At 29.0% G+C, this 18,237-nt stretch overlaps 1 protein-coding gene across 1 annotated transcript in view; it reads right to left on the reverse strand.

Annotated features, from left to right (window-relative positions):
• Positions 1-16,594, reverse strand: part of LOC142320832 (uncharacterized) — a 136,503-nt gene extending 119,909 nt beyond the window's left edge. The window contains exons 1-2 of the mRNA XM_075358807.1: positions 16,578-16,594; positions 15,311-15,426 (exon numbers count right to left, since the gene is read on the reverse strand). Coding sequence (XP_075214922.1) covers positions 15,311-15,426; positions 16,578-16,594 — 133 coding nt within the window. The remainder of the gene's footprint in view (positions 1-15,310; positions 15,427-16,577) is intronic.
• Between the last annotated feature and the right edge of the window lie 1,643 nt (positions 16,595-18,237).

The raw sequence follows: 18,237 nt of genomic DNA on the forward strand, positions 1-18,237 counted from the left end.
AAGGGGCAAGATCAGGACTATACGGAGGACGAGCCAGTACTTCAAAGTTGAGTCTCTGGAGCGTTTCAGCAGTGTGGTCAGCAGTATGTGGATGGGCATCGTCGTACAACAAAACATCTTTCGACAGCAGTCCTCGGCGTTTGCTTCGAATTGCAGGCTTTAGCTTGGCAGTAAGCATTTCACTGTAACGCGTACTGTTTATTGTCGTGCCCCTTTCCTCATAATGTTCCAGTACCGAGCCTTGCAAGTCCCAAAAAAACGTAAGCATCAGTTTTCCTGCAGATGGTTGGGTCTTGATCTTTTTTTTGCAGGACGAATTTGGATGTTTCCATTCCATACATACTCTGCCGTTTACTCTCAGGGTCGTAATGATGGATCCATGTTTCGTCACCGGTGATGATTCTGTCTAAGAAGATTACCATACTGAACCAAATGTTTTTGGCAGATGTCCAAGCGCGTTTGTTTATGCGACTGTGTGAGTTGTTTTGGGATCCATCTTGCACAGACATTACGAAACCCAAGTCTGTTGTGGATGATTTTATAAGCAGAACCGTGACTAATTTGCAGACGATGTGCCACTTCATCGATAATTACTCGTCTATCTAAGAAAACATGTCACGTGCAAGCTCAATGTTTTCCTCATTTATGGCGGTAAATGGTCGTCCGGCTCCTTCGTCGTGCGTAACACTTGTGCGACCATTTTTGAATTTTTCAATCTCTTCGTAGACACACCGTTGCGGCAACACACTGTTCCCGTACTGTACCGAAAGTCTTCGATCAATTTTGGCTCCAGATACACCTTCCGACCACAAAAAACGGTTCACCGAACGTTGCTCTTTGGTGCAAACAGAAAGCGGAGCAGCCATGGTTAACGGTAGGGCGGCGATAATGAAACTAACCTAGCAGCATCAAACCTGCTCAAACAACAATTAAATCACGCTTGCGTCATCTACGCAACACGACAGTATTACCAACATAAATAAAAATATAACAAAATTGCGGATAATAATTGACTTATCCTCGTACGTGTAATATTGAAAATTAAATTCATTACAACTCTATTTAATAAAAAGTGTTTAATAATGATACTACTTAAGATTTTGAGCAGTTATATTTTTAATAAATTACCATTACTTTACTTTGAGAACATTTGAACAGATTAAGCTAATAATACATCCAGAAATTATTTATTTATAACTTTATTACTTATAGTAACAAAAATAAAATAGTTGTAGTAAGAAGTTTTTTAGGAGGTCACTCATTAAGGTGGAGGTTTACTTCATAAATATTATGATACTCTTCATTCCGACAAGAAAATCATAAGAAAAAAGTAAGGCTATGATTAAACCACACAAAATAACTGTTTGCAGAAAAGTTAAACGTAATTTTAATTTAAAATTGCACAGAACATTCAATGCCAAGAAGGTAAAATATATTCGAACTATAGCCACCAAAGATGAGTCCTCATAAAGGCTTCTACTTGTATAAAATATATCTATAAATTGATCATTTTGTGAACCAATAAGGAAATGTTTTCTCAAACCTTTCCTATACTTCAACTAATACAAACCAAAATGTTTGCAAATTTAAATTATTTCATAAAATTGGGAGTTTTACAGATGATGATTTTACTGAAATATATAAACTTTAAAACTTTTGAATTTGTTCGATTTACGGGTAAATTATGTATTGTATTTTCATGAAACTTTCTATATTAAATAAAAACTGGAGACCATATCACCTTTCTTTTTTTGAATACATGTACAAAATATCGACAGCACATTCTTTCTTACTTAATACAGCGCATATAAGTTGAGTTTAATTTTTTCATTAACTGTATTTATTTTCCTTATTTATCAACATATTTTAAAAAATCTAGAAAATGAATTATTAAAATTTAATTTTCCATTATCCTATTATGAATATTGAGTTTATTTCACTCCGGGTCGATTTTTTAATTTGGGAAAACTTGGAAATATTTGTTTTACATTCCCTGATATATAGACATATGTACGCCTAATATATTACATAAGGAAAATTTTGCCAATTGAATTAAATTTTGCATGCCAAGGTTTTTAGAAATCTGAAGTTTCGATCAAAAAAATCTAATGCAGACACCACATGACTTTTTTGTATGCCTATTAAATTACATATACACCCTTTTTTTAAAAAAAATGAAAAGTACATAAAATTTTATTTCATTAATAACTTCTGATATTTTTTTATTGTTATTATGAATTATTATTTATCGTATTTTTTCTTCTTTACAATCAGAGGTTAATAATTATTAATAAAGCAATATAATTAAATTAAAGAAAAAAAAAAGGAGATGAAGTCTGATTTGAACCGATGTGCCTTCCCCTTGTAAGATCAAAATATTTCATTAATTAAAAGTTTATTTGGCTATAATTATGTAACCAATGAAAATAAGTACCAAAGTACCACTTATGACATACCGTTGAAAAGCACTCAATGAGAGCTTATTACTGGAGTTAAGAAAAAATCCAAAATCCAAAAATATTTTTGAATTTGGGCTTTTTTGGACACTTGTTTATGTCGATTTCACTCAAAAGGGTAGATGCACATCTAGATGTTACAACAGTCCTAAATCCAAAATTTCAACATCCTACGGCTAATCGTTTTTGAGTTATGCGCGAGATACGTACAGACGTCAAGCCGAAACTAGTCAAAATAGATTCAGGGATGGTCAAAATGGATATTTCCGTTGAAATCTTGAAAACCGCAATTTTTCGCGATCACAGTACTTCCTTTACTTTGTACAAGGAAGTAAAAAAAAATAAAAATCACAGTTTCAGCATTGAATTCCGGAAGGTATTATATAGGTATAGGAAGGTATTATTTATATATATATATATATATATATATATAGTACATATTTATGCAAGTTGGTCTGTTTGTTCCTATATATCTCAAGATAGGATGGACTGATTTGGATGAATTTGGTAAAATTGATTTCTGTACATGAGGCATTGATACCATTTAATTTCTATCACAAATGGTCAAGGGAACAGAATTGTATTGTTCTTGTAGGTCCCGTTGCTTAAAATCTTATTCAAAGTGTAGGTAAATTTTCCACATACTTAATGCATCTTAGGTATTTAAGATACTTTCTGATGGCGTCTGGTCTTTTTTAAATCCTTTAAAAGGTGGAAGAAAAAGCACTTTTTTTTTTGGACAAATTTATTTTACTAATTAGATGATTTCATTACGTCTCTTTGGTTATATATTGAGCAATTTCACTCAGAAATGGGGGGAAGATAATAAGCTTACTATTTCTTTTCTGTCATCGTTTTATTTAATATTTTCAGAACGATTTTGATAAAATTACGAAGACTTATGGATATGATTCAATGATGTTATTTAATTTTGGTTACACTCGGTCAAGGGGCTAGGAGAGAATGATTAAAATGGCCCCTATTTCAAAATTTTACTCAGAGTACAATGATTTTTCTTTAAAGTGAATTAGCACATAAAATAGTTCTTATGTCTGTTATGTCAGTATCTCCTATGAGCTTATTCGCTTTTTGTTGAAACTGTATATTTTCCACAGTCAGACGGGTTGCCACCTCATACAGAAAAAAATGATAAATTATCAAAATTTTTTTAAAAAGCCAATTGTAGCAATTTTTCTAACCAGGTGCATACATAATTATCTTTTCATATTAAACAATCTTACTTATTTTCTTCTTTTGTCAGATTGAAATTTAATTTTACAGACATTAAAGTTTTCGCCATTGTCAACAAAATTATCAATATCAACATAATATGCTCATGGGATAAGTTACTCAACTTTATGCCGGTTTTTTTTTAACTTTTATGTTTTTTTTTAACCAAATGTTTTGTTAAAATTTTTGTTATTTCTTTTTCAAGTAAGCAGTTGAAATAAATATTCTCTTGAATACTGTCAAATAAAATTGTAAATATTTTTATGGGGGTCTGGGCTTTGCTTAATCTTTAATAACAACAAAAATATTTTTTTTTTTGCTAAGCACCCTTCAACTTATCTCATAAACAATATAATTATGTGAAGGTGGAAAATGTTTATGAACGGTACATAAAAATGGAAATAAAATTTATTTCTCATTTTATTTAATTAATATGAGAACAGTATTATTCTTTAATAGCAATAATATAAAGAGTTTTACGTTGTTATGAAAGGTGAATGTAGACCGTTTGTTAACATTGCTATCTATCTGTGCGTACGCATACTTGTACGTGAGGATGTTACAATCCTGAAGGCTCTAATACGTTTTATTCTCTGATTAAACTATTAAAAAGTCAGAACTTCTCCGCTTTATTTTTTCAGAAAAGTATATTTTATTTGTTTGTTGAAATAGTCGGTTTTGTAACGTTACACCAGACAGAAACTCTAATGTAGCTTTATTTCCTTTGTGATTTGAGAGTATGAAGTCATTTTATTGCCAAAAATAACGTTTACTCAGTTCATATGACGTCATTAAAATGGCAATAACGATGTTACGACCTAGGAGAAAAGATAACTGTAAATGGAGGAATATAACAATGGGAACGGGATGAACATTTTTCAAGATATAATAAATAGGGCTGGTTATTCTATCCGGTTTTGCTTTTTATTATTTTATCTACGCCTACTTGAAAAACTGATTTATACAAACATAAAAATAATTTTTACAGTATAAGAAAAGTTTTGAGATGAGATTTTGGATAAATTTAAGTTTTACATTATAAAAAATTAAAACCGCGTACTTTATAAACTCGAGACCGGGGTTTTTTTACAATTGTCAGTAAAGTGGTAAAATTTACTTTTCCTTTTGAAAGATTATTTATAAAAGGGTATTTGTAGAAGAAAAACTCTATAAATACGAAATTTTACAACGCAGTGATGACGCAGACAGTCTCTTAACATTTTGTTAGTTTAGGAAATGTTAAGCTACTCCTAATTTTTCGTTTATTAAGATACATAAATGTTATCATTATTTCTGGAAGAAAATCCCCATAAATGTACAAACTTAAGTAAAAATTTTACCATTAATATCACAGAGAAAGAAGTTACAGTCATTTAATGATTTAGAATTTAACTTGTTGATAATTATTTTTTATTCATTAAATGAAGCTTTCTGGTAGTTTGAGCCTTTATTTGAATTTTCCTACTTCAGTTATATTACTTTCCCGTTTAGATAGCGTTATAGCAAAGCAATAGCTCTAGAAGAGAAAGTATTGTAATCGGTCCAATTTAAGCATATACGGTTTTCATCAGATCTTCATGTTTTAACAGTTAAGGAACCTAAAAAACCGGATGTAAATTTTCCGGATGTTAATGTTCGTATGTACGTGTGTTCGGGGTGTTAGCCTCTAAATCACCTTATATCTTCAGAACTACTAGACCGACTTTCAAATTTGGTCAGATTACTTATATATATATATATATATAGGACATTGATGCCATTAAATTTTCAACTTAAAAGGTCAAGCGTGTGAGGCTGTAGAGCAAGATTACCTTCAGTATCTCGGGTTTCGTCTAATTAAGGTCATATTTTGCTTAGGCAGATTTTTTAACAATTAAAAAATAACAATATTTGCAAAAAAATTTTTGTATAATCACATCCCCACCCTAAAGATGCTGTTATAGTCGATGCTATGTTTTTACGTCACAGGTGAGCGGTAGAATTAAATAAATGAATAATATTTAAAGTGTAAAAAGGTAACTACTTAGTCTGGCTGGGTCTCGAAATCTATCGCCCGGTTTGAATCGATAGCTGGTACGTTAAGCCTCGCGGCTACATCAGCCTGCAGACCGTAGAAGCAAAATTTGTTCTATGAAATTAGTTAATACCAACCGTCACCGCTAGTACCGCCACACCCGCATGAATTAAATACGGTACGCGCGCACTTTAATAAGAATCATTGAATTAAATAAATGAAAAAAATATTATATTTAAATAAATTGATAAATATTTTTAATTAAGTTGTGTAAGTCGTGCATCAGAAACAACCCACAGTTGTAGGACTTTCCTGTCACGCGGCTAAAACCGTGTTCCTACAATTGTGTTGTCAGCTTTTTTTTAAGCAAACAATTTTTAAATAAATGCAGTAAATACTTTTTGTTAACTTTGTAAAAAAGTTAATAAATAAAGATTACTGTGTATACCATTTTGATAAAGGATTTATTATCCATTTTATATTTTTAACATACGAATAGATCAGCTGTGAAGAAAAAATGTTTAATATTAATTGTTGTTCAACAGATTACAGGAAAATCAGTTTAGTCAATATAAACTGATGAAATATACTAATATATTAGTATATACTAATATAATATAATAATAGATATATATATATATAATACTATTATATATTATATATATATATATATATATATATATATATATATATATATATATATAATAACTAATATTATGACGGTTCATAAATAAACGGAATCGGAATAAAGTGAATATCTTCACAAAGAAAAGTAAATATTTCTTTCTTTAGAATAATTATTATTTTTAAGTAACCTCAAATCTCTTATAAATCCAACGCCAGAAGAACGCATTCAGAAGTAACTTTAATGCGGTGGTATTATTGATACCAGAACAACACCATTCACTTTTCGCCCAGCAGCGGTATTACCAACAATAATATAACATTCCATCGCAAACCTTGTTAATCGTTTTCATGTCATAACTTTACAGCAAGCATTATGTAAATTTGTTAAATTTACCCCCCCCCCCACAATCTATTAACACTGCGATCCAAGTGCACGTCATACAGAGTAGTTTAATGTAGCCTCAAGTTTCTAACTTGTTTTGTTCATGACTTACTGGATGAAATCGATAAACTTGTGGATAATATAACTCATATCTTTGTTATCAAACAGAATGGGAAAAGGAAACTTTCACCCTGTGATATGCACACACACACACACAACCTCGAGTCTTTGTACGTGTCTTCCAATGAAATTCGTACACTTATCTAGTTAGAAACTAAAAAACTTTAACTGTAAAAATGTAAATATTCGTTTGTTCAAAATCTTACATCTCAGAAAGTTCTTCACAGATTGCTTTGAAATTTTGACGCAACGTTGCATTCGAATACGCGCATGATTTTATATACCTACTATTTATATACCTAAGATGTCCCACCTGCGACAGGTAAAAACTACTTTTTTTAAAAAAACAGCGCTATCTGTTGGTCTTAAAAGCAACACACATTTTATTCCATTTCAATGTTTCCGATATGTGTGTCCGCTATAGACTAAAAAACTACTGGACCGATTTACGTGCGGGGAAAAATGGAGAAAGGGAAAAATCGGAAAATGGAAAAATCAAAAAAGGAAAAACTGGAAAAGGAATGGAAAGGGGTAAGGAAAAAGAAGAAAAGAGGGAAAGGGATAATGAGTAAGGGGAAAAGGGAAACAAGGGAAAGATAAGCTGGGAACGAAAGGGGAAAGAGGATGAAGATGGGAAAATGAGGAAAGGGAAAGGGAATATTGTAAAAATGAAAATGGGAAAAGAAAATTGAGGAGAGGCGGAAAAGAGGAAAAAGGAACGGGGTAAAGGGAAAGGGGGAAAAGTAAGAAAGGGTAAAAGGGAAAGGTTAAATTTTGTGAAGTTCCGTAATGTTCATTTTGTTTGTTTTATCAAACGTTCAATTGTCTCATTTAATCTACATATATACTCAAATCTAGCAATAGCAAAGCATTACAATTAAAAAAGAAAAACTATTAAGTTATTAACATACATATATTCTGTTTTATTAAAAATAATTTTAAATTAATGTTCTAAGTTACCAATTTACTTAGTAATAAATTAGATACAACTTTAAAACAGTATAATAAAACTAATAAAGAAATATTACAATGATGATAGGAAATAATTTAGAAAGAGAATTTTTTTTAAGAATATGTAATTTACATTTGTCCACTTTTTCAAATTTAAAGATTCTTCGTGTAAAATTTTAAACAAGTTATTTTACTCAGAACATTGTAAAAATATTTCGAATTTTTTGATCAAATAAAAATTATTCAAGAAAAATAATTCTATCCGACGGTCACAAAAGAAGTCTTTTTAAGATGTTAGGATTTAAGATGTTAAGATTTTCGACTTTTAAGATGTTACGTGCTTTATTCATTACATGATGCAGAAATATAAGCTTTGAATTAAAACATTACAAAAAATTTATAAAAACTTTAAAATGTGGTTGTATCGAAGCTTTCTGAAAATATGTTGGCAGGACATAGTCACAAATATGGAGGTTCTGAAAGGATGGGAAAATTGCAAGAATTAGTTAATTAAGCAAGTAAAGTCATGAAAGCGACAATATTTAGATCGATTTATGCAAAGTGAGAAATGTAATGTAGTGCAACTTGCATTTCGGGGAAAAAGTATCGGAAGGAGAATAACTTGATAAAAGAATTTTAATTTTTAAAGAAACCAGATTTTCTTCGGAATAGTTGAATGGTTCACAACGTTGTGGGCTAACTTGGAGAACGAAGAATTATCACACCAATCACGTTAATAGTAGCTGTGGAAAACTAAAGGTAGCTATCATAATTGCCAACCTTTATAATAGAAACGTTATCTAAAAGAAGAAGAAAGTTAAAATTAATGATTAAAATATAATTATATTAATAATCTTTTAATTATATTATATTATATTTATAATTATATTATATTTTAATCAGTTATATATTTATTTCAGCACCATGTAGTCCACAACAACAAACATTAATAACAAAGAATAAAAAGAAAGAGAAGTAACAAAAAAATTAGATACGACACCACTAAAATTTACGGTGTTAAGATTACAAATTATTACGCAGATCCTATGTCGAGTACACGGAAACGTCTCAACCTTCGGACGTCCCTCCTGTTATGGAGTAGATTAATTGCAAAGTGGTTTACATGATTTTCAAGACTCTGCAGGTATTTGATACTGCGCTGGCTAGCAATCTCACGAACCGAAGGGAGCACCAAATAATCGTAATCGTTTCAGCTAACCGTATCAGTTTGAAATTTCATATTGGACTTTAAGTTTACTTGCAACTATTTATTGTGTATTACTTATTTTGGGGGTTTCTTAAGGATCCCATTATCACGTGCTTTTGTCAGGAAAATTACTTATGGCTCCGCAGGAGAGCCGATTGTAATTATAATTGTTACTGAGCAAAAATAAAAACTTATAAAAAATTATTGTAGTTGATTTTTAACTGCTATCAAAGCGAATGTAATCAAATAACGAACGGAATTTGTATAAACTTATTAAATTTTTCAACGATTTAGTAAGATCATTTACCAAATTCATTACGCTTATTAATAATATAAATAACCTTTTGTATATTATTTCTGTTTCTTTTATACAGATTGTCTTCCCAGCTGCAAAGAAAATAATTACGGTCAAACAGCTAATTTTAACGTTTAACAATGATTTTATAATACAAATTTTGAATTGTACAATCTAAAATTATAAAAATTGAACTATTCTACTTTTTAGAAAAATATTTTTAGTTAAAAAAAAATTTAAATATGGTTTTATTAATAGAAAGTGAATTAATTGCTGAGAAATTCTTAGTAAATATGAACCACGACCATTCTATATCATCAAATGGAAAAAAGGATGTTTCATTCAACACCAACAACTTATTGAGTCTTACCTACCGGGTCTGGAATTCTCGAAGCTTTCCTTTATATGTTATAAAATAGACAAGAAATAGACTTTAATTTCGAAAATATGATGATAAAAGCAATATGTAAGTATTTTATTTACTATAATTTTAAAATTCATTGAATTTAGTGTAATTACTATAAAATCAAGCAATATATACAATAAGGATTTCAAGCTAGTCCTTAAATTATCGTATTTTTCACATAAAACTAAAAAATTGTTAGGTATATATAAATTAATAAAACAAGTTAAAATTTCATTAAATAGCAGACGTTTCAATAAATCGTAAATATTTCAGTTTCATGATTTACTCTAGCATAAAATAAAAAACGCGAGACAATCTGGTTTTGAGAGAAAAATTATGAAATTTGTTCCATTTAAATGTAGTTAAAAAATAAACAATCGGTACTTTTGGACTTCATTTTATAGAACCCGGGAAAACATACACGTAAAAAAAAGTAGTTTTTTTTTTTTGTTTTATAGAGCAAGAAAGTTTATAGATTTATTTCAGGTCTACAATTGATTATATTAGAATAAATTATTTACAAATGCAATGATATTTCATAGAGAGGGCAATTTCTCCACAACTTTCTTACTTGTTATCCAGTACAAAGAGGACATGAATTATAAGAAGATGAGAAGAAGGATAAGTAGGATGAGGAGGAGGAGGAGGAGGAGAAAGAATAAGAAGATTTACTTTACAGTTTTGTAGACGAGTCATTAAGAATGCCTGTGATTTAATCGAAATCATAAATTCGTTTCAATTTTGAACATAATAATACTTTGAAAATTATATAATTTTTTTTTTAAAAAGGCTTTACTTAGATTTGCAAAAGAAATCATAAATAATGTCAAAGTGACAATATAAATTAAAGATTGACATCTTTATTCACCAATTGAATTTTTATTCGGCTATTATTAATTAAATTTATGGTAAATTTTATCTATGTAACATTTTATATTTGTATATATATCTTACTCCTTTAGATTACTGTTTATAGGGATGACTAAAATGCGAGATATAAAAGCAAAAGTAGACACACGTGATGAACTGATCGTTCGCATTCTCATTACTATTGCCCTCAGCAAGGAAAGCGAAGATACCGTTCGGTTGGAGACAAAAAATGTAGCGAAAAAATTTGAAAAGAGAAAATATGTCGATGGTGGAATTTTCGAACATTTATTGTAATTTAATACAAAATTTTCATTTTTTTAAAGGTCTAATCTACTCTAAATCTACTGTGCTAAAACAGCTCTTTTTAATTTTTATAAATTCTTTATTTTTTTTGCTTATTGTATGGAACGCTTAAACATTATTTATTATCTATTATTGTACTTTTTTTTTGTCTTCAGTCATTTGACTGGTTTGATGCGGCTCTCCAAGCTATCTAGTGCTAGATATACCTATCTAGTGCTAGTCGTTTCATTTCAGTATACCCTCTGCATCCTACATCACTAACAATTTTTTTTACATATTCCAAACGTGGCCTGCCTACACAATTTTTCCTTTCTACCTATCCTTCCAATATTAAAGCGACTATTCCAGGATGCCTTAGTATGTGGCCTATAAGTCTGTCTCTTCTTTTAACTATATTTTTCCAAGTGCTTCTTTCTTCATCTATTTGCCGCAATACTTCATTTGTCACTTTATCCACCCATCTGATTTTTAACATTCTCCTATAGCACCGCATTTCAAAAGCTTCTAATCTTTTTTTCTCAGATACTCCGATTGTCCAAGTTTCACTTCCATATTATTGTACATTTATTGTATATTACATGCATTTTTTAAAAAGAAAATCCTAAATTAATAACAGATTTTGATAGTAGAAATGTAGTAGTGTCTTACCGTTTTTGATATCAGTATCGTTTTGTTAAAAATAGTTTTATTTATATTACAGAAATTTTTGTTTTTTGTGCGGAAGAAATGATGATATCTGCGAGACTCTTACCGTACTGTTTACAGTTTCATTGTAATTTTTTTGGATATCACTGCGTTTTATCAGATTATTCTTTTATTTTTTATGAATTACTGATTGTTATCTTATGGATTTATTATTAAAATTTATTGCCTTAGAACAAACAAATTGAATTTCACGGCCGATTTTTTTTTGTTGAAAAGTCATATACCATATTTTTCCTACCATATTTAATATTTTTCCTTTTTTAATAAACGTACTCTAATGACCTTCACGAATCAAAAATCCGTGATGTAATATTGAACTTATTATTTTGTAAGTGTAACCTTCGATTGTTATCGTTAAATTCCATTTTAACAATCGAATTTATTTCTGCTTTATTTATTCCTTGTTTTAATTTGCTATTAAAACAAGCTATATTATATTTTACTTTAAATTTTATTATTTCAAGCAAATTATCAAGTTTTTGTACGCTACCTAGTACTATCAAGTACTGCTATCTAGCGGCGGGATTCGTAAAGGTACATTAAAAAATGAATAAAATGGCATTAGAGTCCCGCGGTTCATCAAATGGAAAAAAAAGTTTATCAAAATTCGAGGTATTTTTTGAAAGTATTCTTTATTACTAACCCAACTGAACTGAAATATAATGTTTTCACTCTTATTTTTTCCCCCATTTTCATTTCACTGTTAGGTTAGGTCATATTTAGAACTGTAAACCTACTAGTTCATTGACGTAGTCGCCTCTTACCGACGAAGTTCTAACGAACTCCGCGATATATGTTTATAAAATGGATGTAAAAGTATTATAAATACATTACTGAGAGTGTATTTGTTTTACAATAAATTTACATTTTATACAAAGACTGAAGCATATTGGCTCAGATTTTGATTAATATTTGACTATTTTCTGGGGATCATATAAGAATGACCAAACTGATTCCATTTAGTTTACAGCGGTATTATAACTACGTCGTACCCACCGGGTTGGTCTAATGGTAAACTCGTCATCGCAAATCAGCTGATTTCGAAGTCAAGAGTTTTAACGTTCAAATCCTTGTAAAGGCAGTTTACTTTTATACGGATTTGAGTAGTAAATCGTGGATGCCGATGTTCTTCGGTGGTTGGGTTTCAATTAACCACACATATCAGGAACGGTCGACCTGAGACCGTACAAGACTACACTTAATTTACATTCATACATATTCTCATTCTTCCGCTGAAGTAATACGGTGGTTCTGGAGGCTAAACAAAAAAAGGGAGAGCTAAGTCGTAATATAAAATTTTATCAGGAAGTCCTTTTCTTTTTTGAAGTAGTAACTGTTTTTATTTTTTATTTTCCTCAATATGCATTTTACTTAAAGAATTACCAATAATATTAAAAAAAAATTAAAATCTGCGACTATTGTTTTTTTTAATTTTTTATTTATTTAAGAGATTTTCTTGGTCTTTATGAAATACTTTTCTCTTCTATTATTTACGCTACTAATTAAGAATGCGTCGTAAAAGTTCTAAAGTAAAAAAATTAAAGAGAACAAAATTTTCATCAATTAATAGCTGACGCAGTTTCTTACGTAGTGTGCGTTCTGCCCTACGTATTTTAAATAATTAATTTTTAGATCTTTTTTAATTTTAGAAAGGAACTGTACGACTAAACTTTTTATTTATTGTTCATTTACAAGAGAATATTTCCATTTATTTTTAAAAGACAAAAATGACATTTAAAATTGGATTATCTAATTTAAGAATAACTTTTCTATAATTTTTTACTCATTTCGAATGGTTTATTACAACTTATTTATTACTTACGAGAAAATATTTTTTTTTATTGAAAAATTTCACGGGTAATAATTACTGAAAATATAATTTCAATTAATATTTTTAAATTTAAGCAAATAGCTCCGTCTCTCTATGTAAAAATATTTTTTGTCATTTATTCTCTGATGTCAGCATTTAAAACTCGAATTAATATTTGAAAACATAAATAAAATTTGAAACATTTCTTATTAAAATGATTTTTTGAGATTTCATTTGAGTTGTCCCTTCTGGATTTAATATACCAAAACTGGAACCCGAAAAAACAGTTTTAAATCTCAGTATAAAAAAAATTAATCTATATATTGTTACAATAATTATAATAAAACATTTTTTTTGTTTAAATACACAAAATACATCTGGTTTCATTGAGTTACGGTTACTAGTGCTTTTATTTACGTATAGAATGCCAATCCTAGTATGAATATGGAGTTGAGAGGTTTTGAAAGTAAATAGAAATACGAATAATTTATTTTACTTTTATGTTGTAATATTTAGTTTTCAGTTTGTATGCACAATACCTACATATATTGTATGTGTAATAGTAGTACCTAAATTGCACGACAGCGACCCCTCTGCTATTGCTAGGAGGCTTAGATCGGTGATACAGTACACAACAGATCTACAAATTTGTGGGTTGAGAAACGGATGATTGAAATAAGGATTTTCATTCACACGGAATAAGGAAGATATACAAATAGAAATTTTCTACCGCATGGCAGATATAACGTAATAAACTCCTTACCTGTTCGTTGTGGGATACTCAAGGAATATTATTTCTTTTGGCAATAATTCCATTAATAAATAAAATATTAATTTTAGCGTTTACTACAACTTATCGTCTTTGTACGCAATAACTCGAGAGATTATTTGGGATTTGTTAATGCGTGTCTAAAAATTTTACAATAGAAATATTTATAGCATATAGTTATTTCCTAAGACTTGTTACATATATTTTAAGCAGGTGTAAATTACCTTGAAACTACTGCAAAAAGAATAATATGTTACGACTTTCTTCATTATTACATTATATGTATGTTATGGTTGATTGTATTTATATAAAATTTATGTACTATAGCTTTTTTTATACTAAAAAAAAAAAATAAAACAATGTTTAAAAAAAAATGTTATAGAAAAATTCATGAATTTTTACTAATCTGTAAACTTAAAAGTAGTTATTCCTTTTATATTTAACTGTACGTTTCTATACATTTTTCACTGAATGAAATTATATTAAACTAACTTGGTCTAAATCCTTGGAAAAATTTTATAAAGTATCTGGATTAAAAAAGAAGCACAGGTTATTTTAATGATTGTCTAATGTCATTTAATTTAAAATACCCTACACATCTTTTAAAAATTTTATTAAAATCTAGTTGGGCATTTTCTGTCTAACATTTACTGCATTTTTAAATTCCAAGAAAATTTTAAGATGGCAGTACGATCAAATTGGAAGTATTTATTTTGTAATATACCCCAAAGTAAGATGTCAGCTATTACCCACATTTCTACATTACAACTTCTAAAAAGTTAAAAATTATTTTTTCTATTTTTTCTTATGAAAAAATTATTAAATAAAAATATAGGAGTGTATTCACTTAATTTTGTTTTAAACTTAACATGATAATTGTATTTTTGGTTTTTCTTCTAAAGTAATCTTTAAAATATTATAAAATAACTATTTACCAACGGCATCACTGTATATGGTAAAATCTACCATTAAAAATGTACGTTTATAAGACGTAATACATCATTCTAAATTTAAAATTAGTGTAGCATATTTTATAAAATAAAATTTATGCGGAATAGCGTTACATTAAGGTAAGGAATTTTTCATACGCTATAAATTTCCATAAAATATTCCCCACGGACAAGCGGTAAGACTACGTTAAAAATTAATCACCGCAAAAAAGTACCTGTGTGTTCTACTCTTCTTCCACCATGTGGTTGGTAACCTACTCCAAGACTACTGTTTACTGAAGTAAAACTGAAGTAAGCCAAAAATTGTGAACGAATTGTTGGTTCCGTAATCCTGTAACAAAAAGAAATATACGAAATAAATATAAATACAAAAATGATATAATACAATAACACTTGCTTTTTCAGTAAAAATAAAAGCCAATTGAATTTATATATAAATTTTAATCTAGCGTAACAGTGTTTGAAAAAACTGCGGTATTACTACTGATCATTACTGATAATTTTCTTTCTTTATTATCCTCAATTATCTTTCATATAATTCAGTAGTCAATAAGTTACAAAAAAGCAAATTTTAATGGCTAAAAAATTTATCGAATTTATTTATTGTGTGACTAGAAAGTGGTAGATAAACCATTGGTTACATAAAAGAAAGAAGCGATAACAAAGTTGTTATACTTTCCTGGCCTTTGTTATTATACGTTCGTAAAAGGGTACGTACGTAATAACCTTGGTTAGTACGTTACAAACAGGAGTTAAATACTCAGGCAATAAAGACGTTTTATTTATTATAAAACAAAACGCCTGTAAAAATAAGAGAATGATTCCAATTTTTTTTTAAATAATTGGAAGCATCGTACCTAGAGAAGTGGAAAAGTAATGGTACATGAAAATAAACCAAATATTTTTAAAGAAATAAAAAAATCGATATTTTTAAACTTTGATCGGCTTCCTTGCCCCCAATATTGTCAGGAAAGTATTTTTTTTGAGAACACTTGCACTACTACTATGCCTAGGAAGACAAAAAAAAAATCGGTTAAAAAATATGCAATAAGTAAATTGGCCCATAAACACGAATTTCTTTACAAAATTTCATCAAAATTAGTTTATCCAGTAAAAAGTTATTAAATTTCAAACAGGCCAACAAAAATATATGTGTACGTACGTAAGAACATAACTCCCCCCACATTTTTATTTTTTGGGGTCCTCTTTCTTTTTCTGTTTAGCTTTCGGAACCGCCGTAAGATATTTACTTCAGAGGATGAATGAGGATGATATGTATGAATGTAAATGAAATCTCGTCTTGTACAGTCTCAGGTCAAGCATTTCGAGATGTGTGGTTAATTGAAACCCAACCACCAAAGAACATCGGTAGAGCATTCAATCTAGTATTAAAATACATTTAAATTTTTTATAGGTACTGGGTCATGAAACATCGAGATACAAAAAAAATCTCATACCCTATTTTCTGACTGATTACCATACTTTCCTTCATGAATCATAGTTCTAGAGTTCTTATTTAAGAAAATTAAAAATAATGATACATTTAATATAGGAATACAATCTTACAGAATAATAAGGGAAAACTGAATAACGCATGAACAAAGGTTGTTTTTATTTTTCTTCGTATAGAATAAAATAAAAATATATAAAATACGTTGTAACTTTAAAATTATCATATCTAAATCTAGAAAATTGGCATCTGTTTGCGGAATAAAATAGAATCCTTCGAAATAGCGGGAATTTAGAAACCGATTTGTGAAAATAATAAATGCAATTTAGAATACATAGGGTAAATTAAAATAAGGATTAAAACTAAAATAAAGAAACTTTTGATTCATCGAGATAGAAGACCAGAAGAAAAGCACCATGTTGCCTTAGAACTGTTACAAAATATTTTATTGGAAACGAAGGTTTAAAAAAATGTATGTTACAAACAGGAGTTAAATACTCAGGCAGTAAATACGTTTTATTTATTCTAAAACAAAACGTCTGTATAAATAAGAGAATTATTCAAAATATTTTTAAATAATTGAAAGTATCATACAGAGAAATTATTGAAGAAATAGTTCTCTCTCGCTGAAGAGATAAAATACCTAAATTTCAGATCGAATTACGAGGTTTTCACTTCATTACATTCCTAAGGTTTTTCACCTTATTCTGAAAAAAAATTGTAGAAAGTGAAAGAGGAAAGGATAATACCTATGATTCATTGTAGATTATTTTGTTAAGTAACTAATAGAATCGTTTGGTTTTTTTCTTATATAATTTTTTAATCTTATATCTGCAAACGCAACACTTTCAGTGAAATAGATGAAGTACAGGATTTATTTCTTCTTGATAACCAATTTAAAATAAACCAAAAGTTTAATTTAAAATCTTTAATCTCACAACTACATCAAGAGACAATGTCTTTTTCGTTTGTTCTGGATAAACCGCGAAAACTACCTAATTAATTGTCACTGCTATATTTATACGCGTATATGTAATATATATATATATATATCCTTTATATATATATATATATATATATATATATATAAAGGATATAATAAAGAATATAGAATATACAGAATAGTATAGAATATAGAATATATAAAGGAATATAAATAAATAACTTAAATCTTCTTTTACTAAATTTAATTTCGTTGTCTATATCGATTGTTATTGACTATGTCAGTATCTACATCTTCAGAAAGTAATTATGTGTTTTACTAAATTTAATGTCATTTTTTAATCTGGGAGCGACCTTCTGGGAGCGATATTTCTCCTTCACGCGAACAAAGTACCATTCTGCAGATTTTTATATACTGAAGTAAAAACTTCCATCAAGGTAAGCCGTAACATAGTTGGTATAGATTCGACTATCAAATAGGTATTAATATTTTCATAACTCCTAGGTCGACGAGGCAACGGGTAGAAAGAAAAACTTCTAAGGCTACTAAAATTTATGATCCAAGGCAATGTGAATCTACGCCACAGTGTGGCGTAAAGGCTTAAAAAGCAACGTTTATGCTCAGCTCAGAATCGAATACAACCTTGGAGAAATATGTTAAGTCTCAAATTAGTTTCTGATTATCAGTCTGACAATTGCTGCTTGAATTTGAAAGATATTCAAATAGGTAACAAGATTAAAATACGTTAA

The sequence above is a fragment of the Lycorma delicatula genome, chromosome 3 (genome assembly GCF_047948215.1).
Source record: "Lycorma delicatula isolate Av1 chromosome 3, ASM4794821v1, whole genome shotgun sequence".
In the NCBI taxonomy this organism is placed as follows: Eukaryota; Metazoa; Arthropoda; class Insecta; order Hemiptera; family Fulgoridae; genus Lycorma; species Lycorma delicatula.